Raw genomic sequence first — 26875 nt, 5'->3', positions numbered from 1 at the left:
CATTATGTTAATAGAGCAACTTCTTTTCCTTCTTAAAAGCGTTTTTATAAAGGTCTGTACCTGGATTTTACTGGCATTGAGAAATTACCTCAAAGTTCTTTATATATTTTCCTAATTGTGTTCTCTCTGTGTCCTCCAAAGTAAGTATGATCCTCTGAACTAAGTTGTTTCATCTTTCCTTAAAATACTCCTCTACCTCAGGTAAAAAGTAGCCTCTGTCATCACATGCTGTATCTCTATGGAGCAAAAAATTAAAAGTTAGAAAAAAAAAAAAAACCCTCTTCGGAGAGCAGCTAGCTAACTTAACCCATATGGACAGCATTTCTAGTATAATTGAACAGAAGAGACTAGGAAACCTCTTTCTCTGTTGTCAATATAACTCACCAAATAATTGCCAAATCCCCTCTTCATCTGGGACCACCTCAAGAAAAATAACAGATGTGAGAAGACATGATGGAAAAGTCAGGGTAATCTCAAGATCATGGAACTACTTGGTGGCAAAGACAGAAATAAAGCACATATATGAGTTTAATCTTTACCGGACTATTTATGTCTGCAGATACAATTTTATGAGTACTTCAATTCTCCTGGGAAGTGATCAGAGCACATCTTCCACTAAATATTTTGGATTTTAAAATTAAATATTTAAATACCATACAGTCCACCTTAGAATCCATTTAAACTGTAATCATCTCACTCAAGACAACCCTTGAATCTTGTCCCTCCTTGAGATGATCACAGATGTAATGCTAATCCTGTCTCCTACCCCTTATCTTTTTGCTGAAAAGAATGAGATGCTTCATTATGTAGTAGAATGCATATTAAAATTCATCTGGACTTCAGATTATCACCCAAGATTCCTCTTGAGCCATGTCTCTGCATTTCCCTGGAGAGACTCTAAGGAAACTGTAAAGAGACTATAGAGTTCACAAGACATATGATGTGATTTGATTCATCAATAAAATGTTACTCAAGATATTTTTTTAATCACTACAAAGGACTTTAAGAACCATAGTCATGGATAACCATCTCAAGTATTTTAACGTTTAAAGATGAGTAACATCCCTGTTGAAGGAATGTCAGAAATAGCAATCATTTGTCGAGTTTTTGGTTCTGTAGATGATTTACTTTAAAACTCTATTCCCTCTCCAATATTCTGTTTCTGCTTACAATTTTATATGATTTACTTTGGTGTTTTTAACAGGTCACGTATGTATCTAGTGCACATACGCATGTAGAAATGCTCCATCCTACTCAGGGCTGTCAGACTCTGCCCTGTGGCTCTGGAAACATCAACTCAAGTGATCTTTATTTGTGAAAGCACCCCTGAACAGTGTAGAAATGCTCTAAGATAACTGGTGTGAGCAACTAAAATCCTTAGTCAGCCTGTAATGTTCTAGTGTCACCATGGGTTAGGAAGAACTGAAGCAACAAATGAGCTTACAGTTAGCAGGTTTTCTTTAAATAATCGCCACTCCTACAATATTGAAAATAAGATAGTTTTTTAAAAAAGGAAAAAAACTGTGTGTGCTACTGTGTAGAAGATTCTCACCAAATGGATTCATTTGCCTGTACACACAAACTATAGTTCCTACCCTTCTTAAATGTAGGTGGAGCCATGTGACTCATTCTGACCAAAAGAGTTTAGATGGAAGTGGCAATCATTGCCTCTAAGCCTGGTTCCTTAACTGTACATTTGATTCTCATGCTTTTTCTTCCTCCTCCAATTTGCATCGCCATATATCCCTTCAGAGGCCCTAAGGACTCTGGGATGGCTATCAGTCCCTGAGATGCTGCTAAGAAAGAAAGCTGCATGGGCAAAGAACATCCTAGGGAGAAATGAATCTATCTTATGCAGACTCACTGACATTTAGGGTTGTTTATTATAATAACGAGTAGCATTAATTATTTCAACTAATTCAATATGCAAAAATGGTAAAAATAGATTTCCCCTGAAACATCTAGAGAATGTTTTGTTTGTCTATTTGTTTTGGGGATGTCAATGATGTTTTTACTGCTATGGAGGTCTGACCATAATAGCTCTGCCCTTGTATTTCTAGCTCACTGCACCACAGCTTTGTAAACATGTTTGAACTGGATATACACAGAGGGGCCAGGACTCCTGACAAAAGCCTCCCTGCTGAACAATTACGTACCCTTTTGTACAGGATACCTATATTTTGCCTTCTCAGAATCCTCTTCAGGTGCAATTTAGTTATTTCAGGTGATCTTTATGTATTATAGCTCCTTACTTACCCAATATTCAATACTTTAACATTTGAGTTAAAATGTTGATTCATATATGTGTTCAACATAAAAGCCTAGAGCATCCTAAAATGAAAATAAATTATAGGGGTCATAAATGTAATATCATTCTAATATATATGTCTGTAGTTGGCATGGTTTTGGAGTTAATGGTTTCTGTATATACTAAAATAAGCAATATCATTCAGACCCATAAAATTTGCATGTTGATGCTGCAAAATTGTATCTTTTTTTAGCATAAAAATTTCACACGTATACATATAAGCCATCTGCTTAAACTTTATTGATAAAACCAGTAGCAGCAGTTTTACAAAATTAGAATGATTTTCGGTTTTGAACTATCATGAGTTCAGTTGCAGCAGACATTTTGTACAAACTGGGGCTAATACTTCTATGTTTCTGCTTTAAACAAAAAGCAATTCGAATTTATCCTCATGCATTTAAATATCTAATACAGAAATAGTTTTTAGGCTGCATAAAATATGCTTCCAACATCACTGTAAGACAGAACATCTGCTTTAAGCATTATTTGTACCAGAAAAACAATAATTCTTCTAATCACAAACTTATTCTCTATCACAGGTAAACAATTTTAAATTTTCTAACATACTTTCAAGGGTGTTTCTATCCCAAGAGTATGGATATTAAATATTTCCCTGGCTTGCCCAGTAATAACACAAGACATAACAGTACAGCCAAAATACATTAAAACCACTGTTATGAAATCTTGAACGTTACAAAAGGTAGAAAGGTATAACAGTTTTTAAGTTTAGCAATTAAAAAAAATTTCCAAACCTTTTCCTATACACTAATTATTCATCAATAGAAGTAATTTTAGAAATGGGTGGGTCATTACATTCTATAGCTGTTTGTTTTGGTAACAGCTGGAGATACATTCATGCTTCTTAAATAGAAGACACCGTTAAGTCAGTAAGTCATTCTGTGAGGAACACAGGGACACCTACATGGAATGTTCTGAAGATTTCCGAAGTTTCTAACATGAGAGTTCTCAACCCTTTGGAGGAGAAAATCCTTTTTGTTTCTCCCTTGAACTCCTGGACCACTCAGAGATTGCTTCTCTCTTGGAAAACTTTCGAGAAGAAAATATGACAGCAGCCCTATCTAGAAATGCCCATGAAGTAATGGGACAGGTTTGGGGCAGCTCCTACCTTACAATTAACAAGTCTGGCCTGAGACAATGGATTTGCCTATGGAAGCCTTCTTTTGACTTAGAAATTTGAAGGAAGACCAGATTTTAAGCCACATTATGCTAAATTGTCCCCACAAGTGAAATCCATTAAATTATTGACCGCCGTTCACAGCCACCAAAAATTCAGGACAGTTGATTGCATGTAATTCATTAAAGTAAACATGAGATAGAAAAGATACAGGATAACAATATTAATACATCTCCAGCATCCAGCTGTGAGTTGAACTGAAATACAAAGTACACTCCCTGCTGAGAACAGTGTGCTCCATGTAGGGTAATATCTCCCCAAAATAGTTACATATGTTCAAAATGAATGAATCATTCACATTTACTTTTTTTTGCATGCAAGTTCTTCAAGGACACCCATCAAAAGTTGAGATTTAAAGGAAAACCAATAAAATATTTTAAAACAACAGAGTTGCACACAGTATGCATATGGTGAAACATAAAAGTGTGAATGTGAACAACTGTTTCGGATGCCATATGAAGACCAAAAAAAAAAAAAATCGAGAGTCAGATTTATCTTGCACTGTGAACACCAAATATTGCTATGAAATCTTGGATGTACCTTGAAAATGTTTTTTTTTAAATCTTTACTTTTTTTCTAGGAGATGATAAATGGTATTTAGGAAGAAAATGATTATATGTGGGTGAGGAAAGTCACTTAGGAGGGGAAAGCTGAAGAAAGTTAATTCTCCAAGAGAAATATAATAATGTAGATTGAAGGACATTTTCTGGTGGGGGAAGTATCTTTCCAAATACTGTATTCAAATTCCATTTTGTGAAAAAAGAAAAAGTGCTATTCAACTTAATACTTTCCCTGTACTCAAAGTTAAATTGTTCCAAAGAAGAAAGATCTATGTTCAACTCGAAGATTGGCAAGCCTGCCAAAACAATGGATTTACAATTTGTTCCGTGGTCAGGGTATCTGAACAAAAGAATTTGAACCTAATACTTTATTTCTAGCTTCTCAGAGGCACAATGGTTAAAGACCATTTTGCCTGTAACTTTTAGTCAAATAACTGGCACTCTATGAATATAGCTCAATGACTGGCAGAGATCTAGAAGCGTCAATTACTTTGATATATTGACATATAGAACTGATTTCACTTTCAAATAAAAACAAGAAAATATCTCACCGCCCTCAAAAACTCTCAGTTCTGCAAAGTGTATTTCTATCTATTACCTTGTTATGCCTGTGACCCCCATACATAGTGAGGACTCTGGTCTGAGTGTTTGTGATATTAATGAAGGAATGAATGAATCTTATAACAACACGGTGAAAACAAGTAAAATGAGTATTACTATTCCCAGCTGACAGATGCAAAATTGAAGGCTTAGAGAACCTGTGACTTGACATTCATTTTAGAGCTCATTAGAGGAAGACTTGGTATAGAACATAGGCCTCATTAATTTTAATCTAATCCAATATTCTTTCCACAACCACACTCATCTCTGCAACAATGCCTCGCTCCACAGGTGCTGCAGCTACAAAGCAAAGGGCAATCAGTGCACATGAAAATGTCAAAATGTTTCCCAGATATTGATCATCAGTCAGGTCCTCCAATTCACCCAGTGTGATTATCAGTGTTATCACTCCAGTATCCACTACTTGTTCATTCAGCCTATGCATTATCCCAGGTCATCCTTCTATTCAAAATTCAGAGTTCCTGTGTGATCCAGATGCTTACATACCACTTTCAGCTAATTTGCACAATTGACTATGACAGGGTGCAATCACAAAGCTTCCTTTCTCTTGGCAGCAGTGGTAAATGTAAAGTCATACAAACTAGTAACAGAAGGTGGTTTTCTGTCATGAATCAGTAATAATGTAATTAGCACTTTTTATCAATGTACATTTAAATCAGTGCTCAACAAGAGAAAACACCACAGAGTCGCTAAATTTGGGGATCATATCCTCATTGCCTTCAGAACTTTCTCTGCTTAGATTCCAACTGTGAAATTACGTAATGTTTTCCATGAATCTTCTACTCAAAGGTGAAGCAAGCCTAATATCACACAGGTGAAATTTACACCGGACTGGAAATTGCTACATGTTACTTGATGCATCATATGAATTAATGCTCCAGTTTTCTTGAGAACATGAACATTGGCAAACTGTACACTGGCAATCAGAACCAAAAATAAACGTAAATAATGAACAGACCAGCACATCCAGACAATGAGATATTATTATTATTCAGCGCTAAAAAGAAATGAACTATGAAGCTGTGAAGAGACAGGAAGGAACCTTAAATGCACATTACTATGTGAAAGCAGCCAATCTGAAAAGACTGTATGATTCCAACTATATGACATTCTGGAAAAAAGCAAGCTATGGAGACAGTAAAGAGATCACTGGTTGCCAAGGGTTAGGGAGGAGGGATGCATAGCCAGAGCACAGAAAATGTTTAAGGTAGTGAAACACCAAGAGTGAACCCTCATGTAAAATATGTAATTTGGATGATAATGCTGTGCCCGAGTAGGCCCGTCACTGTAACATACCCACTCTGGTGACGTATTCCGACAGTGGGGAAGGTTGTGCAAGTATGGGGGCAGGGCATACACAGGAACTCTAGTTTCTACTCAAATTTGCTATAAACCTAAAATTGCTCCCAAAAAAGTTTACTGATTTTTTTTTTAAAGCAAGTAAAATCACAAAGACCATTATGCTTTTTTTCCTAGAAATAGAGGCCAAATCTTATTTCAAAATATTATCAGAGAAATGTCTCGGTCACACTGAAGTATACAAATACTAACTTCTTATTCACAAACTTAAAATAACAAAATCTGCAATATTAAAATTTAAAATTCTGGAAAACATTTTGTGTTTCATAATAATGAAATTTAATTTACATCTGCATTAGTATGGTGGCATAGTAAAAGACTGCAATATAATTTGGTGTAGTTGTGAATTAATAAAGCTTATCATGGCCCACAGGGAAATAGCAATATTAGGAAGCTTTGCTCAAGGTGCTACCTGTAAGAAACTTGACAAACTCTTAAGAGAGACATGTGGCCCTAGAATGTGAACATAGTATACAGAAGAGCTTACATGGAAATAGCATTCTTTTGATGTACATACTACTCACCAGTTTTTAGTGGCAGCCTTTTAATATCTTTTCCCCCCAATCAAGGTCCTTATCAAATAAGAGATGTTAAACTATTTTATTATGGACCATCCACTGGGGCAACACTAAAAGACTATCTTCAGTACGAATTTAGGCCACCAAAGATTCTGACCTGGAATCATGGATTGAGACATATTTAGTTGATATTTAAGATAAGTTTCTATGGTGTTAAAAATTATAAGTATTAAGTCCATACAATAAACTCCTTTGTCTCCTGTTATGAAATTGAATATAAGAGTTTAAGACTATCTGCCAAGGAAGGGATACTCGCAATGTTGACCTTTACCCATTTTACAGGGATGTCCCAAATGTGTTTAGTGTATAATATCTAGGACAAACGTTAATCAAAAGAAATAGATTGGTAAGCAGGAATCTTTGTTTCACACCGTTACCCCTTTATTTGGCAGCTATGGTTTCCACTTCACTCTTTCAAAAAGTAAAAGGTAGCAATGCCTTTTAGCTGTTAAAACATTGAGCTTATAAGAACCGTATTACATTTGTTTGTACATTCCAGGCTCTGACCTGCTTCCTGTTTTATAAAAGATATTCAGTATTCAATTATGTAAGTGAAAAATATTAAATATCCATCTATTTCAAGCTATAACTCATGTCATTACTGGAATGGAATGCTGCATTTCTTCCCTCAGATATAAAGCATCCATTTATTTTGAAGGGAAGCATAGACTGATAAACAGTGCATTTATTTCTTAACCAGAGGCAGAATAATAACTTCCACTTTCCTTAAATCTTCTCCCTTTCAACAGGGAGTAAAAAAAAAATTACAGAAATACATTTGGCAAAAATTAAAGGGTAATAAAAGATCTTATTGTTTACCTAGTTTAAAAAATTGAATATTTAGAAATAAAAGCAATCATTGAGCTCAAACTGTTCTACTCATCTACCATTCTCCAGCCCCTATTCCAGAACCTGGGATAAATATACTCAATATCTTTTGAATGAATAAATTTTAAAACAGTAATCAGATCCTTTAAGGGGAAAATGAAGTAGACAAAAATAATGCATAAATATGGTGGTATCAATGGGCAAGCAGCCTTCTTAGCATCCTCAGAGTAGAGTTGGTAGATAGCATTGCTGCTCAAAGGCATGAAGTAAAAATTCCCATGGAGACAGCTTAAGGCAGCATTAGTGAGCAAGGGAGCACAGGTAGTAACATTCAGGGGTGGTTTATTCTAGGAACGTCCACAGGTCTCGATGACTGCCTCTGAGTTTTTTCTATAAAGCCTCAAGCTGTTTTACAGGTTCCACAGTAGCTATAAATACAGCTGATTATTGTCTGTGTGTCTAGGATACTGCTTGGAGCCCCAGGGGAAAGAAAAACGCCATAGGAGAGGAAACTCATCCAGAGCCTGCAGGCATCCCCAAAGTCACTTAAACAAAGCCCAAACAGGAACTCCCCAGAGAATACCTCCTATGAAGCAGAGAAAAATCAATGTGGAAACAATGTCCAAAGGGGAAGAGGACAGGCCTAGAGTGTTGTTATTGTTGATTCTGTCTAGAGGTTACATATAAAATATTAGACTTAGAAGGAACTTTAAAAGCCTTCTAAGATGATTCTGTGCTCTCCTTGGACAATTCCTTCTCCAATGTGACCAAGGTCCACTGCAGGTCCCGGCTTCTTAGACACTCTCTCCAATACATTCAGTCAATACATTTCACCTCCTTTCAACAATAACCCATAACAAGGAATTCTGCTTTTTATAGCACATGATTGGATCAACTGAACAATTGTTGATAAACATTGTTTTTATCATGATGACTAATTGCTTCAATGTGTAATCACACCATTCCAAAAAGTTGGAGGGGGGAGAAAAAAGATTTTAAGTCCTGTATTATGCCAAATAGCCTGGTGCTAGACCCAGGAAAATCTGATGGACACATTTTGAATTAATGCAAAACAACCTTCAAATCCTTCTCCTTATATCTAAGGTAAACTCTTGTGACTTGATTTAGATGGAAGCTCTCACTCTGTCCACATGACCAGGAAGGGAAGGAACACATATTCTGGATAACTGTTTCTAGAAATCACTCCACAGTCTTTCAACTCCCATCCATTCCCTTTAACTGCCTACGTGAACTGTTCCCTACGTGAACTGTTCCCGACAAAACCCCTCAGCTAAATGATTCTCTTCTAGTGTCCCCATTTCTCCTTAAGTGGAAATCCCAGAACCTGATTCAGCACTTTGGCAGCCTGGCAATCTTGGGGATGTATGCTCATATTTCCCCATTCCAGAATCACATTTGGTTTAAGACATCAAGTAGTGCATGACTGGTTCATGGCACTTTGTTACCCTAAACTTGAGATGGTTTGTTCCTGACCACTTCTGCAGATCAAATGTCCACAAAATTCTCAGGAAATTCTCCTTTTTACTCACAGTCTGAACACTTGAACACAACTCAACATGTTTTCTATTACATCAGCAAATCACTCTTTAAAACCCTTTTCAAGAAGGACTTAATATGAACTCTAATAGAATTCCTTTCATTGTGATTTCCTCAGGGAAACAGTGATAAATGACTCGTCCTGAAAAGAATTATCCAGTTAAACAGATGAGTTTTGATAGCTGCATGAGAACAGTTTTAAAAATTTGCCTATGAAGATATCTTTAGTATAGGCTAAAAAATTGTCCATTTTTAAACGAGTGTCAGTGAATGGACATACCATTTTTAAAAAAAATGCTCATGCCAAAGTTGAAATATGTACTCAAATTGTCACCTGACCAACTCTTTTCATTGGTATACAGTGCTCTGTCCATGTCTGAATTGAAGAGAACAGGGGGTAAAGCAATTTACGAAGACGTGCGCAAGCACCAAGGTTTTGCATCCACTCCAAAGTAAGGGGGTGAAAGATGAAGATTGGTTATTATACATCATTTGGGGTTTATTAAGACTCAATATATCAGGCTTATCTCTTTCTAGGTTACCCCATAAGACTTCTTTTCTTTACAAATTCAGACCAGACTTTATAAGCCTACCCTTTTTAAAATATCTAAGAATTGTTTATATAGCCTTTCTCTGTTACTATTACTTTTGCTAGACAAAAACAAATCTTAAAGGCTTTATTCTTGTTTAAGTATGGTTGGGGATGGGGGAAATTGAATGCTTATTATATGCCAGGCTCAATGCTGTTATTTCATTACCATCTTTTAAAAAAAACCTGATGAGGTAGGTATCACTTTCCATTTTCCAGTTGAGGCATCAGGGATACAGACTGGCTAAGCATTTTCTTAAGGCCACACAGCTGGCAGAGTTCCATTCTAACCCAGGCAAGACTGCAGCCTTGGTCAACTTCATTGAGCTAAACTGGTCTCACTTCCCTCACTTTTAAGTATTTTCCAAAATTCCACAAGTTGTGAAAAAATGATAGCTAGTTAACCTGAAATGTCTTTTGGTTTATTTGTGTACTCTTCTTGAATATATGCCAGTGGAGGCTGAAGGTATCTAGCATAATTATTTATTATTTCATTCTTCCATACTTATGCTAGATGATTTGTCTTTTATAGTTTTGCCTAGCCTTTCTTTTTTGGAAAAAAAATTATTTTTTAAGACAAAATACTTTTGCCACTTCAGGATTATCTATTGTTTGTGTTTGTTGTGGATCAAATGGAATAGAATGCGCTTTTGCTACAGTTCCCTTAAACTAAGAGGAGACACTGCAGGTGCTTTCTGGTCCTGTTTGTTGTTAAAACATGTGCCTCTATTTGGTTTTATGTCATCTACAAATAATCCTCTTCTCTCACTTTTCTGATCTTAACATACTAACTTCTCTGCTGCAAAAGGATAGCCTGGCCTTTGGGGAACTCCACAGTTCAATGTCCACACTGAACCATCAAATTCATAAATTCAATGGCTATCAGAGAATCACGTTTACTAAACTCAATGGTAGTTTCAACTTAAATGATGAGTTACTTGAAAAGAATTTTTGGTTCTCCGATATGAGCATCTAGTACAGCCATAGTGTACATAGATGTGAAGCATAGTGTCTGACCAAGGGGTGTCAACAATTTGTAAAATGCCCCCAAAGCCCCTCTGCTGCAAAGACAGAGGCTATGTTCTCACCACAGCACCTCACACTGCGGAGAACATCAGTGTCCAAGCTCTATCAGTAACTGTCATCAAAGAAAGAGCAGAGTACTGGGTGCCTTAAGTGAAGGACAATGCAGTAGCATGCTCTCTTTGCCCCCTAGCAGTCACAGTGAGGATTCTTTCTCGAACTCTGTGCAGGTGGATGCCAAGAGTAATACATCCAACAGCGGTACAAGTTCTTCTACTGTTAAGGAAGGCAAGACCTCCTTCCAACAGCTATGCTACATCAGCATAAACAGGGGCACAAACAACTGCGCATCACACAGGGAGCCAATGAAGGAGAGAGAAGCCAGAGCAGATGCCTGGCTGCCTGGTGAATGGTCCATTTACAAATTCAACAATAGTCAGAGGGGAGCAGGGAGCACCAGAGCCACCACCATGATTGGTGAGACCAGCACTTCTCAATTCAGTGTAAATTACTGTCCTGAAAGAAGACACACTATAAAGCAGATTTGTATAAACCTAGTGCAGCAGTTACCCTCTATCGTAGTATTTAAAAAGCACTGTCTTCAAGAAAAATCATGGAAAGAACTACTCATGTAACAAATACTGGTGCTTCTTTTCTTCAATTTCAAATGTCTCTATAAGATGTTAATTCTTAGCTAGATAAAATAGGCAAAAGGAGCTTTTCTACCACTGAACCAACTAATTATCTTTCATAACTCTGTTAAAAAGCAAATGTAGATGTGAGAGCTCTAGTGAAAAGAAAAACATGCTGAGTGCATTGTGTCTAGACTTTGCCAAGCAAATAAGGGAGTTGAAATGTACAAAATCAAAAGATCTTACTAAACCAGAATTTCAAGTCAATGTAAAAAAAAAAATTCAGCCTCATATTTTAATGTATCTTGTCATTAGCATTTTATATTTACACAGTCAGTTTTAGATTGCTGTATATTCAAGATGTACATGCATCCTACGTGGTGAATAGCACCAACATAGTACAATTACAAAAATTAAAAAATGCTTTTCAGGCGTTTTGTTCCTTAAAATGCTGCACATTCCTGCAACAGTCCCATAAACAGACTATCAGAGAAGAGATCAAACCCAAAAGGATAGCTTCACTATACCAGAAAACCCTAAAAATTGATGGGTCAAGGCAGCAGAAAATGAAGCATAGGTGATTATTGGGCACCGCAAGACAAGGGATGCAGCAAAACAGAGCAGGAAAATATGAGGGGGAGAAATCCAGGATGGTCAGTACAATATATGCAGGTTTTTTTCAAATGTAAATTTTAAAGTGAATGCTGCTTTTATGTTACTGCATAAAGGAAAGCATAACAAGGCTGCTCTACTTCCCTTTAAACACAAGCGCATAAAGAGAGTAAGAGATGTGAAAAGCCAATTCTTTGTGCCGCTACTTAATCAATTGCACTCAGTTCTACTCGATGAGAGCCACACTGCAAAGACCACTCCGCAGTTAATGGATATAATGTTGGAAAAGCACTTTGAGGTCTTCTAAAGAAAGGTAGGGTAAAAACCCAAAGGAGCATGGTTTTATTACTTATTCCCAATAACCGAGCAGTATTAGAGATGAAACTCCCATGACCTAAAAAGAAATTAAGATATTAATTTATTTTGCTAATTCTGATTCTTCCACCTGAAATCACTTCTTCCAAAAATTGGTACTTGAAATCACAGAAGAATTATCCTGTGCCCCCGTCTCTTCTTGTCAGGATAACCATTACATACTGCACTGTAAGGAATAAATATGTTCTTCAAGTGTTACAGCCTACATTTACAATCTGTCAAAATGTAGAGCTGAGGAGGAGTTATGTGTTTTTAACTGTATACATCCATCACTAGCTATCACTCTTCCCACAGACAGCAAAAAGTCAACAATGAAACATAAAAGCTAAAAATAAGTGACTGAGCAATTGCTCAGAAGAGCTGCACATTAGGTGCCATATTACATGTACACACATTTTTCCCTTTTATTACTAACAATTTAAAGTAATTAAAATTAAGGACTCACATATAAGCAAAAGAAAAATAAACAAGCACTGCACAGATATGTAAAAGTCGGTTGGAGATACAATTTCATGCTCATCACTGTACAAGATCAGTGTTCTGAATGGCACATGCCCAGAATGCACATAGTGACTAATATATACTGCCGCAAATGCCATGGAAAATGACAATTATAGGCACTTTCAATGCTCAACAAAACAAAACAAAACAAAACAAACCCAACTCAGTGTCATTTCATACAAGCTGAAAATATTTCTTCATTCACAGGTATCATAACATGTTTATTTTTCAGAGTCAATTAAATCAACATTTATTAAGGACCCATTGTTTACAATTTACTATGCTCTAATGATGGAAGATAATTACATAAAAAAGAATATGGTTTACATGCAGGTGGACATTCAAAATATTTGTATGAGTATATATCACTGAATATAGAAAAAGTATAATCTAAAGGAGAACATTCGATTCAGAAAATCAACAAATCCATGACTTAAATAGGTTTTTTGTTTGTTTTTAGTTTTCTTCCTATTCTGTAAGAATTTATGAGGTGAGAAAAATAGCATAAAATCTCTGAAAATTATAAGTTGGAAATCCTACATATTAAAAGGAGACAATGTCTTTCAATAGTATTTTTCAATTGTTTTACCTTCAAAATGATTCATCTAACCAAATCTCATAGGAAACCGCAATACATAAATGAGATAAAGAAAGGTATTTAATGAACAAAAATTTGTTTTGTAAGTACGAATTTATAACATTTATTTGTTAGGTAAATAAGGAGTTTTCTTCATAAAGAGAAAAATGTAAAATAGGGGATTAAGGATGACAGTTACATTCTCTTATGAGCCTAGGCATCTTATTCATTTCTGCAGTGGGGAATTTTTGGCACCATATTAACAAAATTCTGATTGATACACATACCTGGTTATAATAGTGAGATTTAACAGCTCCCTTGCAATCTCAGGTGACTCTTCAAGCAAATAGAGACAGCAAGAGAAGCTTCATTCCACTGACTGAACCCAGACTCAATAATATATTAACACAAATTAACTCATCATCACTGTTCCTAACTGTGGTTAATTTTCCATAAAGTACACTTGACCGTGTATGTGGTTTTTTAAAATTACAATAACTGAACCAAATCAAACCTTGGAGAGACCCAAAGATCCTGCTTAGAATGTCCCAGAGGTTAGTAGATTCTAATACCTATTTGTAAGCCTGTCTTTCAAATGCCTACCAGCATGTGCTGGGTTGGTATCAATGGCCATAACACTGGTCACTGGGGCAGATGTAGCATGCAAATGCCTGTTGGCAAAACTAGGATTCGAGCAAGGTGTGCCACCTGCAGATTTGCTGACCTTTGGTTTCCTTCATTTCCTCCCAATGGTCTTGTTCCTCCTCTCCACTACTGTTTTGGCCCAGAGCAATCCAACCAATCATCTCTTTACGCTTCATAGTACGCCTGTTATAAACGGAAATCATCAATGTGACATCAGAGAGCTGAAAGAGGGCCACCTGGAAAACAAAGGTTTCCTTATAGACAGGATTGGGTTGACCACGTCGAATGGACGTCTTACAACGGGACATCTCTTGACCCACAGAATTGAGAAGAAAGAGCTTTCCATAAGTATCTAAGGAAAAAAAAACAACAACAGAAATAAGAAAACACCAGAGCTCTGTTCCACTAGTTTTGCTGTAATATTTACACAGGCTCCAAATTTTTCCTTTTTAACATACTGTTCAGCATCCTTAGGCCTGGTGTTTGCTGTAGGACTAACGTACTTCCCATGAAGGAAAGGGATCATTACCTTCAATGTTTAATGTTTCCTGCAGCCTGCTATGGGTACCTTGCTGACATTCATTAGAAGCTCTACATGTACAAAGGTGTATACATGCATAACCACAATGCTATTTGTGGGCATGCATGGTTCTTAAATAAATAAATAAAATGTCAGATAAAGGGCTAGTTTCCAAGATCTATAAAGAACTTATTAAACTCAACACCAAAGAAACAAACAATCCAATCATGAAATGGGCAAAAGACATGAAGAGAAATCTCACAGAGGAAGACATAGACATGGCCAACATGCATATGAGAAAATGCTCTGCATCACTTGCCATCAGGGAAATACAAATCAAAACCACAATGAGATACCACCTCACACCAGTGAGAATGGGGAAAATTAACAAGGCAGGAAACAACAGATGTTGGAGGGGATGCGGAGAAAAGGGAACCCTCTTACACTGTTGGTGGGAATGTGAAGTGGTGCAGCCACTCTGGAAAACTGTGTGGAGGTTCCTCAAAGAATTAAAAATAGACCTGCCCTACGACCCAGCAATTGCACTGTTGGGGATTTACCCCAAAGATACAGATGCAATGAAACGCCGGGACACCTGCACCCCGATGTTTATAGCAGCAATGGCCACAATAGCCAAACTGTGGAAGGAGCCTCGGTGTCCATCAAAAGATGAGTGGATAAAGAAGATGTGGTTTATGTATACAATGGAATATTACTCAGCTATTGGAAATGACAAATACCCACCATTTGCTTCAACGTGGATGGAACTGGAGGGTATTATTCTGAGTGAAGTAAGTCAGTCGGAGAAGGACAAACATTATATGTTCTCATTCATTTGGGGAATATAAATAATAGTGAAAGGGAATATAAGGGAAGGGAGAAGAAATGTGTGGGAAATATCAGAAAGGGAGACAGAACGTAAAGACTGCTAACTCTGGGAAACGAACTAGGGTGGTAGAAGGGGAGGAGGGCGGGGGGTGGGAGTGAATGGGTGACGGTCACTGGGGGTTATTCTGTATGTTAGTAAATTGAACACCAATAAAAAATAAATTAAAAAAAATAAATAAATAAAATAAAATGTGGATGAAGATAAATATGTACATTTGCTCTATGTGTATTTTTCTTTTCATAATCAAAATACTATTTTATGCCTAGATTAAAGAGTATCTTCTCTTCTCACTCCCTACATACAATATTCTTTCAATCACCTTACCCACTCAGGGACAAGTACCAAATCTGTATCTCTGGCCTAGGCTTCTCTTCCAAACTCAAGCCATACTTATTTCTTCCTGTGGACATAGATTCCACACGTGTCTCGTTCATCATGTCCCCAACTCTTAAAAACTTTCAGCTCCAGTATTCCCCATCTCTGCAAACAGTAGCATCATCCACTCAATTATCCAAATCAGGAGTCAGGATGACATTTTTGACAAGCCTGCCTCCTCACCCCTAGTCTAGCCAATCAATTACCAAACTCTGTTGATTCTGTATCCTAAATAACATCTAGGGCAGCCCATGTCTTTCCATCCCCAAGGCCCCTGAACTCAGTGTGCACGGCAAGCTCCAGTCACAAGCTTCCATTGCCTACATCACTGCAGGTCTCCTCACCCATCTCCCATCACCAGGCTGCCCAATCCCACAGTCATAGGGAGCTCTGTAAAATGCAAATCAGTTTATGTCACTCTCACTAATAGACAAAACCAATAATGCCCACTAATCCCAGGGTAAAAACAAAATTTCTTGGTAAAGATTACTTACTCTGACCCTTTACCTTCCAGTTTCACTGGGTACCACTGCTGCCTTTATATATAGCATTCTCACTCCACTGAACTACCTTCATCCCTCCAACCCACCTTTCTCTTTCCCTTTCACTTCTGTACCAACTGTATATACTCTGATACCACAAGTGATATCCACTTTCCCATTATTTCTGTTCATTAGTTGGGTCTGGATGTGGCTTTAGCCAGGAATTTTTGCTAACCACTTGTCCACATCCTGACCTGATCTGGTTAAGATAACCCCTCTGTGGGCTTCATCAAAACCTAGCTTCAGATTATCCCAGGACTTAGTACCTAGCATTATCACTGATTGCTTACTCATCTGCAAGGGTTTCAGTTTGAAAGAGGAAAGGCCTTGTTTATGACTGTACCTCTGGTTCCTGGCCTAGTATCTAAAACATGGTAGACATTCGATATATATTAAAGATTCTGTAACATATATACGTGACTATTCAGCAGGCTCAACTTTCTTTTTTCTTTTGGTCTTGGGTTTTTAAACTTGCAAAATGAAGATAAACCCCTTGGTTTTATCACCTTTGCACTAGAATGCTATAAAATGGTGACTAGCTTCATAAATTTAATGATTTATAGAAAGGAAAGAAAATATCCAAATTTTACTAATGTACTCTATTACTTCTGCTAAAATTCCTGAATAGATAATTATAAAGATAATTATCCTTGAAGACAATTATATTTATATTACAATCACTTAAATTGACAATTTCTTGACCCTCTCTCAACTATAATTTTTACCACTACTTGTGTGTGTCCTAGTCTTAAAAAAAAAAAAAAAAAACTAAATGTTAGGGCGTTTCCCAGATTCTGTCATTCTGTACATTCTGTTCAATGTAGGCTGAAAGCTGATTAGTGTTTACTGCTCACTTTCCCACCTAACAACCAGTCAAACTTTTAAAAGTGTAAATCCAGATCTCTGTAATTTACTGTTCTCTACAAGAGCATTGTAAGATAGGAAACAAATTACAACCTGCAGTTTTCTTTCTATGTTGATCTTTTTCTATTCCGGTTTGATGTGTTATTTTATTCACTTATCTGCTGAGAAACACAAGGTGTGAAATTACACTTCAGGTGTGAAAACACTTCTCTGTCTCGGAAACAGGGCTCTCCACTCTTCAAACTGCTCTACAGAGAAAGCTGTCAGAAAACCAGCAATAGGGGAGTGAATCTGTGTTTCCGCAGCTGTACAGCTACATGATTCCTATAGGAAAAGTTCAATCCAGTCACTGTACTGCTCTGGCAATTCTTTCCCCTCAGTTATGGCAGTGGGAATTGAGTTAATGTTGCAAACAAAGACCTGCTCATTTCACAAAGTGCAATTTCAATCTTTATCCTGTCACAGATCACATTCTAATTACAAAAAAGGCCATTTACTACCAAACCACCATCACCGAAGCTGAATTATATGTGTATGACAAAAGGGGAAAATAATCATTTTATCAACAATCCAGGCTGAGGGCACCTAACCAGAAGAAGGGAAATGTTGCTGATTGTTCCAGCTCAGAGGGAATCTTTCCTCTATAGTAATACTGTGTTTACTTTTCAGTGTCCAGAGCAAAGGCTGTGCCCAAGAAAGTCTACCTATGAGGAACAATGCAGCGTACACCTGGGGTCTTTTGGGATTCAATGACTTATTCCAATGAGCACCAGTCAGAATGGATAAAGAAAGAGTCAAGTGAATATAAAACGTAATTGAATTCTGTTTTAATTCTTTGGAATTGATAGTATTGCTACAAAACAATACCAAGTGATATTTTATCTTCTGATAATGATTGAGAATGCCCCTCAGTGGTTCTAGTAACTCAAAACCATCATTAAAAGTTTGGATGAGTCATAATTCTTTGATAGTCTTCGATGCTGTTCTTCTGACTCCGCTGTGTCAGCTGCTTTACCATCATTGTCTCCTCCAAAAAGGAAGATGCCATGTGTACCAAAAAAAAAAAAATTATAAGAGTACACAATCTTCAATTTATCATGGCACAAAAATATGTCATTTGAAACTCAGAAGTCATTTTTCCAAAGAAATAACACTGTCTGCCCATTTGCAACATGATTATCTACTGATAGTACTACAGACTCTGCCTTGGGACAGGGCACCATGACTGTCTGGGCAAGAGAAAAGAATTTGCTCATTTAACTTCCCTTTTCCAGGATGCCTAGGTGGCTCAGTGGTTTGGTGTCTGTCTTTGGCTCAGGGCATGATCCTGGAGTCCTGGGATCAAGTCTCACATCAGGCTCCCTGCGTGGAGCTTGCTTCTCCCTCTGCCTATGTCTTTGCCTCTGTCTCTCTGTGTCTCATGAATAAATAAATAAAATCTTAAAAAAAATAACTTCCCTTTTCCTGTTAATTTATCCATAATTACAAGATATTTTAAGCATATATAAGAGAGTAGAGAACAATGTTACACATACACAAATATCAAACACATGGACTTGTGATATTGAGCATTTGTCATATTTGCTACTGATCTTTTGCTTTTGTTGGATTTTTAGGAAATAAAATATAATTAAAGATCCTTGAGGACCCCTCCTTGATCCTATTTTATTTCTTCTCTCACTAAAGGGAATTACTACCCTGGATTTGAAGTTCATCATTTTCATATATGTTTTTAGATTTTCACTAGATGGGCACTGAGGGGGGCACTTGATAGGAAGAGCACTGGGTGTTATACTATATGTTGGCAAATCGAACTTCAATAAAAATTTTTTTAAAAAAACTTTTCACTATATAAGTAAACATAAATATATCCAAAATGTACTTAACAGAATTTTGCACATTTTAAAAAAAGTATTTAGCATTTTACTGTAGGTATTCCTAAAACTTGCCTTTTTTCATTCAGCATTATATATTTTATATTACCTATACTGATATATATATCTGTGATTCATTTCTTTTAAGTGCTGTATAGTATTCTAAACCATAATTCACTTGTCCATTCTCTTAATTAATGGATATTTATTTATAATTACCGAGAACTGAAAATAATCAGGTATCACTGAATATTTTTCATTTTATACTGTACAAAAATTTGAGAATTTTTTCACTATATGTCTAGGAGTAGATTGCTAGCTCTTTATAAATTCTAGATACAAAATCTTTGTTATAGTTATTGCTAGTATCTTCTCTTTGTATCCTTTTATTTTATAGTGACCTTTGTAGTATAACTGCTTTAAATTTTTTGTGGAGAGAGAGGCAGAGACACAGGCAGAGAGGGAGAAGCAGGCTCCTCACAGGGAGCTCAATGCGAAATTCAATCCCGGGATCACGCCCTAAGCGGAAGGCAGACACAACCTCTGAGCCACCCAGGTGTCCCTTATGCATTAATTCTTTAAGAAATCTTACCCAAACTCAATAGTCTCATATATTTTCTTTTTTGAGTCATAAGAATTTATTTTTCATATTTGATCTTTAATCTACCTAAAATTGATCTTTATATGTGATGTGACATAGGGATCTATATATTTTTTCCATATGGTAAGCATTATTCATTAAAAATCCTATTATCAAAAAAAAATCCTATTATCTCCCAACTGATTTGTAATACAATGTCAGATACCAAGTTTCCAGGCTTGAGTGTCTTTCTTCCATCTGATAATAGTTATTATCATCATTTTATAATATGCCTTTGTATCTGCTATGAAGAATACTACTATTGTCTTTTTAAAAACTTTTCATTATTTTAAGTTCTTGCTTGGTTTTACTGGCTGTTGCATATGAATTTAGAACCAGCTTGTCAGGTCCTATTTTTTAAAAAAAGCAAAATATACGAAAAAAAAACAAACCCTAAACCCTGTGGGGATTTGGGTTGGGATTCTAGTGGATATATAGATTAATGTGAGGAAAGTTTTTGTCTTCACAATATAGAACATTCCCACCAATGAACATAGTTTACTTATCTATTTTGTTTTCTTTTGTGTCTTTCAAAAAGTTTTACATTTTTCTCCATCATTTTCTTAGTCATCTCTTATTAATGTTACCCTTTGATACTTAGGTACTTCCTCACTGTTTTACATAGTAATGTTTCAAAATTCTACTTTCTTTCCTTTTTTTTTTTTTTTTTTTTTGTGGGGGTGGGGGGATGAGGAGGGGCAGAAGGAGAGGGAGAATCTTACATAGGCTCTGAGCCCAGCAGAGAAGCTGACCAGGGGCTGGATCTCAGGATCCTGAGATCATGACCTGAGTCGAAATCAAGAGTCAGCTGTTTAACCAAGCCACCCAGGCATGCCTTATAATGCTACTTCATAATTGTTATTGATGAATTAGAAAATAACTGGTTTTGTATGAGAAACTTCTTAGTTCAAGTTTGTAGATTTTCTAATGTAAACAATTTTTTATGAATAATGATAGTTTTGTTTCTTCCTTTCATATCTCAAATTTTTATTTCTCTTTCTTACCCTACTGAATTACCTTGAGCATCCAGTCTAACACTGAGTAAGAGTGGTGCCAGTGGGAATCCTTATTTTATTCCTGACTTATTAAAGAAATTTCAGGATTAAGAATGATAGTACAGATTTTCTGTAAATGCCCACTACTGAGATTAAGCAAGCTCCCTTCCATATCTCATATTAGTTGTTGATATTGAACACCATTTTCACCTTTCTGTGCAATTTCCTGTACCAAAGGGGCATACAACTTAAAACTACATTTCCCTAAATCTCCTGCCAGTAAGATTCCACTAATGAATGCTGTTTGTCTGAGACTGGAAAGTAGAAGAAAAGGGGAGCCACGTCTCTCTAGATCCAGTAGCTGGCATGCATCTAGGCACTACAGATGGCAAAGTAGGGGTTTTGCCCATGGTGTTTAAACAACCTTATGAGAATAACTCCTTTCCTACACAAACAGCTCAGACCATTTTGGCATTTTTCCTGTGATGTCTGTACTTCTATATTTCCTAAGGGAGCCCTCCCATGCTTCAACCCTATAATAAACAACATCTGACTCAAAGTATCCAGACTATTTCTATTTCCCTGACAAAATATGACTGATATTGTAAGTGATCATCTGGACTGGATTGTTGCCGTAATAAAAACATGAGAATGGGCACTGGCATCAAAGGTGGGTGCCAGATGATGAAGAGATCAGAGGCTAGGACAGTGGAGACCCATAATCCATTTTATGCGATGGTAAAATCACCATCTGATATAAGTTGGGAAGGAGGGCATAAACCCAGTGAGTTTGTTGCTCTAGAGAAACAGATTGGAAAACAGAATGTTAGAAGTGTATTTAGTACTACTAGCTTCATTTGGGAGGCAGAGATAGACAAAAGGTAAGCTTGGGAAAGAACTGGCCAGTGTGCAAGGAAAACAGAAGGAAAAAGAAGAAATACTGAAATTCAGACCTTTTTGTAGTTGGAAAAGCTGTTTCCAGACTTCCAAACAGTGAGAAATGGATTTTAAAAGAATTCAAACAACAAAGGCCCAACAAACCTTCTCAGCAGAGTAAGATTAGAATGAATCAGGTCAAATATCAAACTAAGGATGTAGTCTTCATACCAGATTTGAGTTGACCAGGCCTTGTGACTGACTGAGTTCTGAATAATTCCACCCAAGCAAGAAATTTCCCATGCTGTCTCTTCCCCTTCCATGACAACAATGAAGGTCACATTTTGAATATGGTAACATTGTCTCATTAGATGGAAAGAGCCTGTATGCCTTCGTCCCAGCTGAGAGGACTCACCTGGATCACTATAGACAATGATGTAAGGGAGCACTGAACTTTGCTGTGTTGAGCCACCCAGACTGCAGGGCTTATTTGTTACTGCATCTTAGCCTACCCTATACTAACATACCTTCTATTATCCATCTGCTGAGTTCTCTTTATCAATAATGCATAGTGCATTATTCAAAGGCTCCTTTTGCACCTGTTGAGATAATCATAATGGTTTCCCAGAAATCAGTTAATAGGGTGAATTACAGTAGCGGATTTTCCTAATGTCAAACCCTTCTTTATTTTTCTTTTATTTATTTATTTTTTTTGCTTCTTAGTCTCCTTGCTGAAAAGTTCCTTGTTAAAAAGTTCTTTTTTTTTAATTTATTTTTTATTGGTGTTCAATTTACTAACATACAGAATAACCCCCAGTGCCCGTCACCCATTCACTCCCACCCCCCACCCTCCTCCCCTTCCACCACCCCTAGTTCGTTTCCCAGAGTTAGCAGTCTTTACGTTCTGTCTCCCTTTCTGATATTTCCCACACATTTCTTCCCCCTTCCCTTATATTCCCTTTCACTATTATTTATATTCCCCAAATGAATGAGAACTAACAATGAGACTGAAGAAAGAGAAATTAAGGAGTCAATCCCATTTACAATTGCACCCAAAAGCATAAGATACCTAGGAATAAACCTAACCAAAGATGTAAAGGATCTATACCCTCAAAACTATAGAACACTTCTGAAAGAAATTGAGGAAGACACAAAGAGATGGAAAAATATTCCATGCTCATGGATTGGCAGAATTAATATTGTGAAAATGTCAATGTTACCCAGGGCAATATACACGTTTAATGCAATCCCTATCAAAATACTATGGACTTTCTTCAGAGAGTTAGAACAGATTATTTTAAGATTTGTGTGGAATCACAAAAGGCCCCAAATAGCCAGGGGAATTTTAAAAAAGAAAACCATATCTGGGGGCATCACAATGCCAGATTTCAGGTTGTACTACAAAGCTGTGGTCATCAAGACAGTGTGGTACTGGCACAAAAACAGACACATAGATCAGTGGAACAGAATAGAGAATCCAGAAGTGGACTCTGAACTTTATGGGCAACTAATATTCGATAAAGGAGGAAAGACTATCCATTGGAAGAAAGACAGTCTCTTCAATAAATGGTGCTGGGAAAATTGGACATCCACATGCAGAAGAATGAAACTAGACCACTCTCTTTCACCATACACAAAGATAAACTCAAAATGGATGAAAGATCTAAATGTGAGACAAGATTCCATCAAAATCCTAGAGAAGAACACAGGCAACACCCTTTTTGAACTCGGCCACAGTAACTTCTTGCAAGATACATCCACGAAGGCAAAAGAAACAAAAGCAAAAATGAACTATTGGGACTTCATCAAGATAAGAAGCTTTTGCACAGCAAAGGATACAGTCAACAAAACTCAAAGACAACCTACAGAATGGGAGAAGATATTTGCAAATGACATATCAAACCCTTCTTATATGCCTGAGCTAAGCTCAGTTCGTTGGTAATTAGAATTTTTTTTCTTATACATTATGAGGCCAGGTGGGCCAACATAAACTACAGTGTGAGTGGGAGGATGAAGGGAGGGGAAACAGGGAGAGACTGGGAGCAAGAGAGATAATATAGTGTTGTATCTATTTTTTACACAGCAATTTTAATCTCTTTACATTTATTATGATCACTGATAAATTTTTATTTATTTTTATCATTTTGTTTTTTTTTATTTTTTTTATTTTTATCATTTTGGTTTGTGCTTTCTAACCTGCATTTTCTATGCTTTTACATATCCTTTTCTGGTTTCTACTGATCCACTGACTTTTCTTTATTCTAATTTATTCCCTCTATTGGTTTGAAAGTTAGATGAAAATTTTAACACGTACTTTGATTTAATGTCTAAGATTAATATTTCTACTCCTCTTAAGCAACATAAGGATCTCACAATTCTTTGATTTCTATTTCCCCTTCTCATTCTCCATGTGACTTCTGCCTATAACTTCATTTCGACTTGTTGTTGTACTCCCAATATATTAGTCATTTTTCCTACTGCTGCTTTTTTGTTTCTTGCAGTATTTACCTACATGTTTACCAAGATTTTTGTTCATTATTCCTTCCTGAACTTTACCATTTCCTTCCAAGTTCAATTTCTTTCCTTCTGAACTACATCAGTTAGTAGTTCTTTCAGTGATAAACCCTTCCAAACTTTATGGAAAATATCTTTATTTTTCCTTCACTCAAACAGAATACTAAAAGTTGAGAGTGTTTTCCTCTCATGACTTTGGTGATATTGTCCCCTTGTCCTCTGGCTTCTGTCATTGCTGTAGAAAAGTCTATCCTTGGTCTTACTGCCATTCTTCTATAGGTAACCTGGTTTAAAAACAACAAAAACAAAAACAAACAAACAAAAACAACAAAAAATACCACCACCACCAAACAGCTTGATTGGGATATAATTCACATAACATGATAACCGTATCTCCCTCCTGTTGCTTTTCTGTCTAGATTTTTCTGACTAACTTCAATATTGTTGTGGGAGTTCAGTGGGTTAATGGAAGTAAAGGATTATCACCTACGCACTCAGTAAATTAGTGCCACATATAAAATCTCCATTTAATTCTGAGCACACAGTGGTTACTAATATACACTGATAAATACATATTTGGCTGAAAACTGGACCAGGATTTTGAAGGAAGGTGATATGCCCGATATCTGTTCATTTTCATTTAGCCCTTTTCCCCCTTAACCTGCACTCCATTTGTACAGCTCACCCCCTACATCCCACCTGTTCTTCGCACTCGACATGAGGCAGCTTGATATGCTTTTTTTTTTTTCCTTTGCTCTAGTCTCTGCTATTGTGAGTGCCAAACAAGGTTAATATGCTGGTGCTCTAAGTATTATCATTTGGGATGTAATTATCACATGTGGCTAATCATGCACATGCTGAGACACTGGGAACTTGTTGTTTTTAACTGGAGGGGACATCTTAATGATAGTTTTTGACAAGAACCATTATATGTGTGTATATATACACAAACATATACACAATGCAGTAATGCGCTATAGGAGACATAGTGAAAATAAAGATGGAGAAAGAGAACCTGCCAACAGAATAGCTAATATATTTTTTTAACTTAGCACTTGTATCAGTAACATTAGCTTGTTAACCTCATTTAATAGGGAAGGAAATGAAATTCAGAGAGGTTAAATCAAATGTCGAGGCCATGCAGTAATTGGGTGGCAGGCAGAACAGAGCTGTTAAATTGTTAGTGAATTGCTTTCCCATGAAGCCAAATTTGAAGGATAATCAAATGTTTCTAATTCTCCATGGAAACTTTTTCAAAAGCATTTGGTAATGCATATCGAGATTTCATATATCTACTAGGTACTATAAAACTGCTTTTTCACCTGAAGCATCCACCATGTATAGATATGGAGACTATTCCTTGCCATCAGTTTGTAGACTAGCCTATGCCACCCTAACAGCAATAACGACAATATTTTTGAACACTGACCACACATACTAAATGAAGTATTACCTTGAGAACGGCTGGCATGGTTCTTGGCACACTGTTACATGACTGAGGCTAAGATTAGTTCATGCTGTTGCTTCATTTATATGTTGTTTCTGAATTGGTTCAATGGGCTTCTTTCAGTAATTTTCAAATAGCCTATTTTATCATCCCTAGCCCACCTATTATATGAAAAAAAATTTATAACATGGGCATTTTCCAAAAAGAAAGAAAGAAAAAAGTATGTAGATAGATGCAAATCTAGATACAAACCTATCTATATCTATATCTATATCTATATCTATATCTATCTATATCTATCTATCCATCTATCCATCCATCCATGCATTGGATGAACAGAGAAAAGGTTAAAGTTAGAAATCAAGAGGTACTTGGTCACACACTTTTTCTTGGGATGGGTGTGGTTTATGGAGAGTGCTACAGAAGATGTCCTTAGGTTCAGTTGCTTGTTACTCTATCCTATCCATTTGAATCAGGGGGATAAAGTTGGACCTTGAGATGTCAACATAAATAATCAAAAACAATGTGATTCTAACCACAGAAGCTGAGGCTTATATTTTATTTTTACCCACTTGACCCAGCTGAACTATTCTAGACTAGACCAGCTTTTTCTGACCAATACTGTATAAGTAGAATTTTCAAGTACACTGAAAATTTGAAATAATTATACAGTGGACATCCATATATACTTACTGCCTAGATTCTACATATGTTATATTTTGCTTTGTTTGTACTATGGACTGAATGTGTGTATTCTCCCAAAATTATATGTTGAAGCCCTAATCCCCAACGTGATGGTTTTTAGATACGTGACCTTTGGGAGGTAATTAGGTCATGAGGGTGGATCTCTCTTGAATGAGATTAATGCTCTCATAAGAAGATATGAGAGATGATTTCTCTATCTGCCAGGTGTCTGTATGCAAAGCAGGAAGAGGGTTCTCAGTAGGAACCAAATCAGCTGGACTTTGATCTTGAACTTCCCAGCCTCCAGAACTGTGAGAAGTAAGTTTCAGTGAAGCCACTTAGTCTATGACATTTTTGTTGTAGTAGCCCAAGCTCATACCATTTTCTTTCTCACATACCTGCTTATCTATCTACCCGTCAATCCATTCTAGCTGTTCATCATTACTCTTCACCCATAAACATTTCAGCACGTATTTAATTAACCAGAGTTCAATATTTTATGGTTCTTTGTTATTTTAAGGAAAAATTAACACACAGTGAAATGCACAAAGCCTAGTTCCATTCAGTAAGTTTTGACAAATGCAAACATCCATTTAACTCATACTCCCATCAAAATATAGAACATGTCCATCACTCAAAATATTCTTTCATGTCTGTGCCCAGTTCATCTTAACACCAATACCAATCCTAAGGCA

The 26875-nt window shown here is 36.5% G+C and overlaps 1 protein-coding gene across 11 annotated transcripts in view; it reads right to left on the bottom strand.

The window, feature by feature from the left end:
- Positions 1–2528: 2528 nt before the first annotated feature.
- SYT16 (synaptotagmin 16) overlaps positions 2529–26875 on the bottom strand; it is a 232198-nt gene continuing 207851 nt past the window's right edge. For all 11 annotated transcript variants that reach the window (XM_072838858.1, XM_072838857.1, XM_072838861.1 and 8 more), the window contains one exon: positions 2529–14312. In XM_072838858.1, the coding sequence (XP_072694959.1) occupies positions 13999–14312 (314 nt within the window). In that variant the 3' untranslated portion in view covers positions 2529–13998. The remainder of the gene's footprint in view (positions 14313–26875) is intronic.

Source organism: Canis lupus, chromosome 9, assembly GCF_048164855.1.
Source record: "Canis lupus baileyi chromosome 9, mCanLup2.hap1, whole genome shotgun sequence".
Lineage (NCBI taxonomy): Eukaryota > Metazoa > Chordata > Mammalia > Carnivora > Canidae > Canis > Canis lupus.
Note: the sequence above shows the minus strand (reverse complement) of the source record. Positions and strands in the feature narration are given on the sequence as shown.